At 34.0% G+C, this 11,212-nt stretch overlaps 2 protein-coding genes across 4 annotated transcripts in view; one reads left to right on the top strand and one right to left on the bottom strand.

Moving 5' to 3' along the window:
• LOC111485396 (pentatricopeptide repeat-containing protein At4g28010-like) overlaps window positions 1-6,641 on the bottom strand; it is a 13,193-nt gene extending 6,552 nt beyond the window's left edge. Inside the window, exons 1-2 of one of the 3 annotated variants that reach the window (XM_023132263.1) lie at window positions 4,229-6,641; window positions 2,982-3,242 (exon numbers count right to left, since the gene is read on the bottom strand). In XM_023132263.1, coding sequence (XP_022988031.1) covers window positions 4,303-6,498 — 2,196 coding nt within the window. In that variant the 5' untranslated portion in view covers window positions 6,499-6,641 and the 3' untranslated portion in view covers window positions 2,982-3,242; window positions 4,229-4,302. Of the gene's footprint in view, window positions 1-2,487; window positions 3,243-4,228 lie in introns of those variants that run through there. The other 2 variants (XM_023132264.1, XM_023132262.1) reach the window with 2 other exon arrangements.
• A 1,721-nt stretch (window positions 6,642-8,362) lies between these two features.
• The window catches only part of LOC111485399 (protein CASP), an 11,752-nt gene continuing 8,902 nt past the window's right edge, over window positions 8,363-11,212 (top strand). The window contains exons 1-4 of the mRNA XM_023132270.1: window positions 8,363-8,687; window positions 9,135-9,245; window positions 9,349-9,527; window positions 9,935-10,084. Of these exons, the coding sequence (XP_022988038.1) occupies window positions 8,594-8,687; window positions 9,135-9,245; window positions 9,349-9,527; window positions 9,935-10,084 (534 nt within the window). The 5' untranslated portion in view covers window positions 8,363-8,593. The remainder of the gene's footprint in view (window positions 8,688-9,134; window positions 9,246-9,348; window positions 9,528-9,934; window positions 10,085-11,212) is intronic.

An 11,212-nucleotide genomic window follows, 5' to 3' on the forward strand; every position in this document is an offset into this window, starting at 1 on the left:
TTTTTTTTTTTTTTTTTTTTGTACTTTTCTTTAATCAAATTAAGAATTTAATCAATATATTTCATTTAAATTAAAGTTTTATATTTAAATTATTATAAACTAGAATTCAAAGATTAAGGTGTTTTTTCTTTGTGGGCACGGGTACCCCCAAGTCATTCTCGAAGTGGACCGACAACCACCTGTCACGAAAAAATGTAGAATATTTACTTCATGTCGTCGAGTACCATTCACTTTCTTGTCATTCTTGTAGTTGTCACTTGTAATCCGTACTGGAGAGGGTAGGATTGCATTCACTTATTTAACGCTTGAGAAGTGAAAAGTAAGTCCGCCCACACCGAAGACTAATTGCTTTATTTCTTGGTTATTCTTATAAAAGTCCACCAACTAAGTGTTTAATCACAAGACTATAATTTGTGACGTGGCAGCATATTACTGGCTTGACATCCAAGAAACTGCTGTATTGAAAAGCAGAGGATTATCACCGCACTAAATAAAAAGAGTTAATTATTAGAAAAAGAAAATAGAAATAATAATTACAAATAAAGTAAGCATAATTACCACGCGCGAGATTTTTGCGCGTGAGAGTCACAACAAATAAAAATCTGCGTGGGGCCCACAAGCCAATGAAAATTTAAGAACGAAAAACGATGCCTTGGGGCGCAAGAGCGTGAGGGAGAAGCATCCCACACGAAGAGGGAAGCAATTTTATTGTTGGGGTAACTGGCTTGGACGGTAGCCGGTCAGATGCAGCTCTGGACTTCTTGTCCATTTCAGTTACACGCAATAAAGTTACGCTTCACGTTTTGTCTTTTACGGTTCTTATTACCGGCCGTACCTGTCAAATGGGCTCATTTTAAGTAATAATAATTATTATAATACAACAGTTAAAAAAAATTTAACCCGCAGTTAATAAATTTTAAGTCTGACGTCACGTGGCAGCTAAGATTATTCATATTTACCTTTTCTTAGGATACCATTATTTTTTAATTATTTAAATTTTACCTAATTAATCTTAAAATTAGTCTTATAAACTTAATTTAATTAATAATCATAATTTCCATGTCATCAACATTAATATCTATTTCACAATTTATAGACTAATAATAAGGATATTTAAGATTTATAATTAATGTAAGTGTGAGTAAAATATAACAAATTTTTATGTACAAAGAACAAAATATTAATTTAATATATATTTAAAAAATAAATTAATAAAAAATATTTGAAGTAATAACTTGAATTTCTAACATTTTAATCAAAAAAAATAACTGATATATTATTTACCGAATATATTTTAAATTCTTACCTTTATGATTTGATTTAAGTATATTTTATTTTATTATCAATATTTAATTAGTTTATATTTTCCTTGTGGGTAGGTATTAGTTGTTACCTTCTATCTTATTTAAAGGATATCAATATCAATGAAAATACACACCTTTTCAATTCTATTTTTATTTCTATTTTTCATTCTTAACCTAACATTAATATTATTCGAGCCTATTGAAATTATATTTATATTATAATGGTAAGAAAATGAAATTTGCGAACTATATTTTATAATTTGAAATTATATTTTATATTTATTTTTGAGGCATTTATTTGAGAATTATATATAAGGCTCTTTAAATGCAAATGAAATTATTATTATTTTTAAGGACACAAATTATTGGAATTATTGTTTTAATATTAAGTCGGGTTTCTTATTGTGCACGATACAGCTGTATATTATTATTGCAATAATATTGATTTCTTTATTAATGTCACCGCCGTATAAATTTTATTTTTTATTTTTATATTATAATTTTTATCTCTAAATTTTCAACTTTTTTTCGAAAAAAAAAAATCAAAATTTAATATTGTAATGTACTCTTCAATGATTAAAAAATATATTTATTTATTATGCTAACGTGTGAATTTTCATTTCTAGACTATAGGTTTAAATTTATATTCTTCATTTTTCAATCAGAAAATAACTATCATTTATTTATGAGTAAATACGAATATAATTCGTCAATAATTAATATTAACTATCATTTCGAAGTTATAAGTTTTAAACCATTGAAATTAAGAGAAATATACTATAGTCTCACGGAATATAATTAATCTATTTGTTGTGGTCCGTTAATAATGTTTTTCATGATCATATGATATCTTCTTTTGATTTTTTTTTTTTTTTAATTTGACGATTCATCCTTTAGTAAAGTTGTGATCCACGCTTACGTTGTGGATTTTTTTCCTGAGAGAATTAATGTACGAACACGACAAATAAAAGAAATGAAAGCATCTATATAAAGAGGCAAAGATATTTGTTTACAAACGGGTTATTTTCCAACTCGAGATAACTTCAAAGAACTGATGAGGTACAATAAAGGGTTCACGCTAATGTACCAATGACATTAACATGTTTTTTTATATACTTAAAAAATGCACGATAGATACTAAAAAATAAATATAACATAAACGTTCGAGAAACAAAAACATTATCAAACAGACCTCAAGTTCATTCCCTCGATGCAACACGAGAGGTTAAAACAGGTCGATCAAAATCTCTATCAACCCTTGTCAAGCTGCTTCCTTCCAGACAATCAAGCCAATTTTCATGCTTGAGCAATTCATGTAAAAGTAAATGTATAAGCAACTCCGAGTTTTTCATCTCCCTTCTGAAAAGAAAGTAGAAAGCATTGATCACCTTTAACCGTTTCTAAGTTTACCGCTAGCTCTCTTGTACCGTTTGTAATAACTCAAGCTCACCGGTAACAAATATTGTCCTCTTTGGACTCTCCGTTCAAGGGCTTCCTCTCGAGGTTTTAAATGGTACCAAAGCGAGTCACTGGATGGTGCGAGCCACTAGTCAGAGTAGTACTAGACCCTCTCCATAGTAGACACATTTTAAAATTTTGGGAAGAATCCGAAAGGAAAAGTTAAAAGAGGACAATATGTGCTAGCAGTAAGCTTGAACTATGACGAATATTTTCAACCGGGTAAGTAGATGGGACCTTTCCACAATATAGCCTATCTCATGAGATGCTCATATAAGGCGAGCAACGGAACTCTCCCCAGAAGAGTGCTGATAGAAGTAGAACTGAATATATTCTTCCATTCCTATAGATATATGGAAGGCTCCATACTGTAGGTCATCTCCGTCAATGTCAAAGCAATCCACCGTTGAACCACGCTCACTCCCATCAGTCCACCATGCTTTAGTAGCACCATGAGCACATCCCCGCTGAACTGCAAATCTAATATAATAAAGTCACTTGAAAATTAAAAGAATACATCACCAAAGCAATTTTATATGTCATACATCGCCAAAGACCCGTAACAGTTGATGTCAACCATAGGTAAGCGCAGCCATGTATACGATATTTTTAGGAAACTTTACACGATTAATCATAAACAAAAGTAACCGAAGTCATATATTGGAGCCAAAACTCCCTGGAGATCGATTTTCTACCACTTTGAATATTGAAATACTTCAATCGACTATTGGAATTTTATTTTGACGAGGAAAATTTAATTCTACATCATTGTCAAGCCCACCACTAGTAGATATTGTCCTCTTTGAGCTTTCCCTTCTGGGCTTCCTCTGAAAGTTTTAAAACATGTCTACTAAAGAAAGGTTTCCACACCCTTATAAGGAATGCTTCGTTCCCCTCTCCAATCAATGTGGGATCTCACAATCCACCCCCCTTTAGGGCCCATCATCCTCGCTGGCACACCGCCCGATGTCTGACTCTGATACCATTTGTAACAGTCCAAGCCCACCGTTTGCCGATATTGTCCTCTTTGGGCTCTCTTTTGGACGTCCCCTTCAAGTTTTGAAATGCGTCTACTATGGAGAAATTTCCACACTCTTATAAGGAATGTTTCATTTCTCTCTCCAACCGATGGGATCTCACAATAATTGAGCACTGGAAAAGAGTCACTTAGTTACATCCTTAGGATCTTTATCCTTATTTTCCTCAATGTTTTTATCATCCCCGGCATGAAAACTAAAAATCTATTCCTTTATTTCTTTCCTGAACTCAATGTTTACATGCTAAGATGGAAGGAAGGGAAAAGTAAAAAGTGAAAAGGGAGAGAAAGAGAGAGATTCTGATTCCTTCTATTTTTATTTCAACTAGCCATGTGAAACCAGAGAGATTAAATAAATCGTTGCTAAAAGAAAACTGATGAACATACACGACAATAAGGGAAATCAGTATTAAAATGGGAAATAACTTACTTGAAAAAGAATCCTGGGAGGTGAACCTTGAGAACAAGGAATAGCAAGAAGAAAGAACTCGCTTAGAACAGGAATTATCTCGGGCCATTATTGCAATTTTCGACTGCTAACTTAAGCTCTGGATAAGATTTCTCGAGGCTCACTAACAATTCACGGCATGTCATTTGGTTTCCATCTGACGTTGGATGGGAAAATTTTTGCAAAGACTCCAAGATATCAGGAAGATCTGAACTCTGGCAAAGGCATGTTAAGATGGTGCAAGTTAATTCTTGGTCAAGAGTGACACCCTTTTCGGACATTTGGTGGATCACGTCAATAATTTCTTTAGTTTCACCATTCAAACTAAATCCCTTTAGTAAGGAGTCATATACGAACGCATCCGGAGTCAAACCACAAGCAATCATTTTCTCAAAAACAATCTTAGCTTCACACATCTGACCAATTTTCGATAATCGATTGATTAACGTTGAAAATGTCAAAGCATCTGGAGCTAAGCCTTTTCCAATCATGTCCATTAGTCGTTCTTTGGAATATGACAAATCCCCGGCTTTTAGAGACCCATTGATTATGGTATTGAATGTAACAATATCCGGTTCTAGATTTACATTACTCATCTCTTGAAACAAACTCTTAGCTTGGTCTAAACTCCCTTCCTTGCACATGGATGAAATCAATGTATTGTAATCAATCACGGTTGGACTAGGCCCGTGTGTATTCATTCTACCAAAAAGTCCTTTAGCCATGCTAGTCATACCCAAGCCACAAAGTCCTTTAATCATTATGCTGAAGGTAATTGAATTAGGAGCAAATCCCGAGTTTATTACACGCTTCCATGTTTCCATAGTCTTGTCGATCATTCCCGCTTCGAGATAACCTCCGATTAGAAAATTGAAAGTCATCAAGTTCCCAGCTATTCCATGTTCACTCATTGTATTATAGACCTCCACGGCCTCCTCAACACGACCTTCATTACAGAGCCCTTGAATCAGCATATTAAACGTCACAACATTAGGGCTAACATAGCATTTATCCTTCAATGTCAAATTAAAAAGTTTAATTCCTTCATCAACCTTCCCATCCTTGCAAAGTCCTAGGAGCAAAGTGTTATAAGTAATAATATCAGGCTTCTTCCCCTTCTCTATCATCATATCCAAGATTTTACAGGACTCCTCTATTAGTCCCCCTTTGCACAAACCATCTATCAAAACATTATAAGTGATAGTATTAGGTTCTTCACCTTTCTCGAGCATCAGATTTAATATGTTCAACGCTTGCTTAGCTCTCCCGTTTTTGCAAAGCCCGTCAATCAAGCATGTATAAGTGACAACGTCGGGACAAATATCACGGTCTGTCATATGATTCAACATTGCCTTCGCTTCTTCCCATTGCCCTTCCTTACATAAACCATGCATCAAACAACTATATGTAACTACATTAGGACAAATTCCCATCTCTAGCATCTCATTGAAGAGTTCTTTTCCCCTAGAGAAATTCCCATTGTTACAAAAACCACTTATAACAGCACTATACATAACAACATCCCCCTGCAATCCCTTCTTCTTCATTCTGTCCAATACACCCTCAGCTATATCTAATCTTCCACCCTTACAAAGCCCATCCACCATGGTTGTATATGTCACCATATTTGGCTGGCATATCGCCTCCATTTCTTCGAGAAATCGAAGCGCTTCTTCAAATTTCTCATTCTTGCAGAGTCCATTCATTAGCACATTATAACTAATCACATCTGGTAATACACAAAACCTTTTCATTTCATGAAACAACTCCGTTGCTCTCTCCACATCACCAATTCGACACAATCCCGTCAGCATAACATTGAAAACAAATGTACTAACAATATAACCCTGCTTGATAATCAATCCCACAACCCCAAAGGCAAATTTCACCCCACGAGTATAAACAAAGCATTCGATTAAACAACAAAGTGATCTGAAACCTACGAACACATTTTCAAAACTCATCTTACCATAGACAGATAAAGCCATTTCGTAATTTCTCGTCCTCGTGAGAGCAGCCATGAGTGCGTTGCAGGTTAATCCAGAAGGAAGAGAATTAGAAGCGATGGCATTGTGAAAGACAGAAAGCGCCTCGTTGGCGTTTCGTGGAGTCAGATTTTTGCAGAGGGAAATTAAGTGGGAATCGATATCGGAAACAGAATTTGGCAAAGGGATCGAAGAAAATGGCTGAATGTAGTGGATGCGAAGAACTCCAACAGGGCAGCGTTTGAGAAGATGAGCTTGAGCATTCATGATTCTTGTAACGAAATCCAATTCGTTTCGAAATGATATTTTCAGAGTTCATGAATCATGATAAACCCAAACGGAAAAGCTGCGCCAAGAATGTGCAAAATTTGAACTTTTGATCAAATGTGTCATGCCCTTGACCTATTTCAGTTCTCCATATCACTCGGCTTTTTCCCTCAATTTGTAAATTCTTAAAAGGATTTAATAATTTTTTAAAACTTTTAATTTTGTTTTCAAACAATTAAATCCAAAAAATATAACAAATTCGTAAACTTTACATTATTAATAGATTATGGACCATTTAAATTTTTTTAAATTAAAATTAAATTTTATACATCTATCAATTTTCCGAGATTTAAATTTGTAATTTAACCTTCTATATACACATTTAATAATCGAAGGTGTAATGTTCTAGATCCACAAGTAACAAATATTATTCTCTTTGCTTTCCCTCAAAACTTTAAAACGAGTTTGCTAAGAGAAGGTTTCCACACTCTTATAAAGTGTAATTTGTTCTCCTCCCCAACCAATGTGGGACATCACAATCTACCCCCTTCGAGGCCCAACGTCCTCGCTGATACTCATTCCTTTCTCCAATCGATGTGGGACAACCACCAAATCCACCCCTTGTGGGGCCCAGCATTCTTATTGGCACACCACCTTCTGTCTACCCCCTCCAGGGAACAGGGAGAAGGTTGACACATCGTCCGGTGTCCGACTCTGATATCATTTGTAATGCCCAGATCCACCACTAACATATATTATCATCTTCGAGTTTTCCCTTTCGAGCTTTCCTTTAAGGCTTTAAAATGCGTCTACTAGGAGAAGATTTCCACACCCTTTATAAGATGGCTCGAAACTTTCCCGTAACAGACGCATTTTAAAGTTTTGAGGAAAAATCCAAAAAAGATAATATCTAGCTAACGATGGATCTAGGGTGATACAAAATGAACATACATTTAGTAATCGAATGTGGATGTGTTTTAAGTTTTAAACTTAGGGATATTTTTGAAATATAGTTGTGGTGTTTTTGAGTCGAGAATATATTATTTTTTAATTTAAGTTTATTAATGAAACAAAGTAAAGTAATATATTTTTTTATTTTTTTTAATAGTTTAAAGGTATTAATAAATTTGTAAAAATTCAAATATATTTTTGAATCATTTAAATATATTTTAAACAAATTATTGGTTATTTGGATAAAAAAAAAATTAACAATAATAGCATTTTTTTTAAATTTTAAGATAATTTAAAAGTATTATTGAAAATTTTAAAAAGTTAAAAAAGTAGAAGATAATATTTTTTATTAATTTAGTTATGTTCGGTAAAAAAAAAATACACAATTTTTTTAAAAGTTTAAATAATATCCTTAAATTTAAAAAATAAAAAATGCTTGTTAATTTTAAATGAATACGGTTAATACTTTATTTTATTTAAAAAATGTCATTTTAACTTTAAAGTATTTTACTCTTTAAAAGTTTAATTAATACTTTTAATTTTTTTTTAAATTTAAAAATTAAAAAGTATTTTAATTTTTTAAAAAAACTTCAAATAAAATATATTTACTATGTTAAAAAAAATATCATTAAAACGTTTAAAAACATTATGAAAATAAGAGATGTTAATACTATTTTTAAAATTTTAGGAATATTTTATAAACAATAAATAAATTTTTATTTTTATTTATTTTTTGTTTGATAAAAGTATAAAGTTAGGGTTATTTTTATTAATTTAGTTTTTTTAATAGAAAAAATGAGATTTTTTTCCCCTCAATTTATTGCGGTGATATTATGGTCCAATCGGCCCAAAATTTTGGCCCAGTAGATATCCGTCGGTCTTGCCGAACCGATTCACCTTCAACGAACTGGACCGTTTTTCCCTTGCATTGCAAATTTACAGATCATTTCTCCAGATTTACACAGAGGAAACGATGTCGAATTCTCTATACCCGAAGTGCTGAAGCTCCCCGGAATCTGCACCATTTTTTTGATCTCCAAATCACTCGCTGAATTTGTGTAATAGCTTTGCGCTTCCAGTATTGGAAAGTGATCGCAGTCCTGAACTCGTTCAGCGGTCGTCTCCGAGGTGCGCATTCCCAAACATGGAGTCTCCGAAAGGTGGATCCGAGAGGGACAAACCGCCGAACTCCTCATCGTCAGCTTCCCCCGTCTCCGTCGTGTCTAGTTTCTGGAAAGGTAATAGTTTAATTGTAAATCGGACTATCTTTCAATTCGTGCGTTCCTTGGTCGGTTTGAATTTGATTATTAATTAGCTTAAGATGATCATGTAGTCTATGATATGTTCTGATTCATAGCTTCGTAATTCATTTTTAACTGCAAATCTTCTGCTGGATTTCTACGCGTTAGTTTCCAATTTGGGCTCTGCTTGTAGAGGCCATTTTTATACTGAGAAGACTAGTATTTTTATACTGAGCGGTTCTTGTTGACGGCTCACCTTTCCATTGGGGAAAGGTATGTCGCAATGTGAAGCGTTGAGTTAAATAGTGCTCACGAATACGCGAAAACATTTTGTATTTTTGGATATGAAGTTCCGGTAGTACTATCAGTTGTTGTTTAATTTGAAACTGCAAGGAAAATTTACCCTCTGCTAACACAATATGGTCATTTATTTCCTATTTACAGAGTTTGATTTAGAGAAGGAGAAAAGTGCATTGGATGAACAAGGACTTAGGATAGCTGAAAACCAAGAAAATAGCCAGAAAAATCGTCGGAAGCTTGCAGAAAGTACAAGAGGTTGTTGCTCATGCCACCTTCTGTTTTTTTATAAGCTTTCCTCTGAAAATGTCTCTGGTAAGGTTTTTCGTTTTTAAAATTATCTAACTGTGCATTCTCACAGATTTCAAGAAGGCTCAACCAGAGGAAAAATTGAACTTGTTTAGTTCTCTACTCAAAAGTTACCAAGAAGAAGTTGACAATCTCACGAAGAGGGCAAAATTTGGAGAGAATGCTTTTCTTAACATCTATCAGAAACTTTATGAGGCTCCAGATCCTTATCCTGCTCTTGCTTCAATTGGTGTAAGTGCCGAAAGCTTTTAAATCTACTTAATAGTATGGAGTCTCGCTTAGAATATTACTGTTGTTCGATCAGATGTGAGCCTTTAGATTTGGTTATGACTTTTGGTAGACTATGAACGATCTTATGACAAAAGAACAAAAGGAAGCAATGTTCAAGTACTAATGTTGATAAGGTGGAATATCTGAATTTCTCCATGTTTCATATTCCATATATATATATATATATATATATATATATATATATACCGATCTCATGAACGATCATGTGTAGTCTGAATTCAATCTCTTCTCTTCACTCAATGGGGGAAAAGGAAATGAAGAAGCATGGCTATTTTGTATTAAAACCCGCTGCTTTATACTGTTTTTTCATCTCTTAATGATTATGCTGCATAATGTTCTCTTTGCAGGAACAAGATTTGAAGTTGTCTGAATTAGAATCTGAGAACAGGAAAATGAAAGTTGAGCTTGAGGAGTTTAGAACTGAAGCAACTCATTTAAAGAATCAGCAGGCCACTATTAGACGTCTCGAAGAGCGCAATCGGCAATTGGAGCAACAGGTTACAATATCTTTGTATGTTGTGATGAATGATGATAGTATACTAGTACCTTGACATTCTTCCACATAACTAAATGATATGTCAACACTATGGAACTGAAGAATTTCCTGCTAATTCCCAAACCATAACACCTTCAAATCCATTTAGATCAACCCCAAGGTTTAGGTTAGACATGAATTGCTAATTATTGATGCTTTGAGCTTGATGGAGGTCTTTTGGTTTATATCCTAATACTTCTAGTCACTTTAGTAGAGAGCAATACCCTGGTAGTGGACCTCCTGCCTGGGATTCTTCATAGGAATTAATGACATGGAATTAGCAGAACAACTAAGTCGGTTCATGCAGTCAAAAATATATTTTAAAAATTGAAGAGGACTAATAGATTCAAGTGGTGAAAAAAATCTTGATTGTAGAAAATTAAAATTGTCCAAGGAGAGGTGGTGTTCGGTTGCCTCTATGTTGTTTTCCCATGAATTTTCCCTCTCGCTTTCTTGTGCGTTTGTTGTCTTCTTATTGATCACGAGTCTCTTGAGGGGGTGGCCGTTTGTTTTTTGTTTTTGGTTTTTTTTTTGGTTTTTTACCAAAGGGTTTATTTAGGAATGAGGGTTTTTTGGGTTTGAGAGCCTAACCTTTCAAAGGATTTCTCCTTTCGTTTCTTCTTTTACATTCTTTGTTCTCCTTCACCCATTCAGGGAGCCTCAATTTTTTCCTCTTTTTAGAAGGTTAAACTCTCAAAGATAGTGAAATTATTTGTCTGACATGCTTGACATGGCAGGGTGAATACTCAGGATCATATCCACCGCATTCTTCCTTGATTTTGCGTTTAAAGTGGCATGTTCTTTGTGGATAGCTAGAGTAGGATCTTGATCATCTTGTGGGGGGAGGGTGCTAGTTTTCTTACTCCATCTGGCAACTTTTACATTATGGAATGAGGAGATCCCTAGAGCTCTCATTTTAAGGATAAAGCGAGTCTTGTGTGGGTTTTTCTCGAGAGCAATTGTAAGATGTTTAGAGGGTTGAGAGGTCTTTGGAGGAGGTATGTGAGGTGTGAGGCTTAATGCATCTTTATGGGTATCCATTAATTGGTTTTTTTTTTTTTTTTTTTTTTTTTTTTTTTTTTTTTTTTTT

Source organism: Cucurbita maxima, unplaced genomic scaffold (assembly GCF_002738345.1).
Source record: "Cucurbita maxima cultivar Rimu unplaced genomic scaffold, Cmax_1.0 Cma_Scf00010, whole genome shotgun sequence".
Taxonomy (NCBI): domain Eukaryota; kingdom Viridiplantae; phylum Streptophyta; class Magnoliopsida; order Cucurbitales; family Cucurbitaceae; genus Cucurbita; species Cucurbita maxima.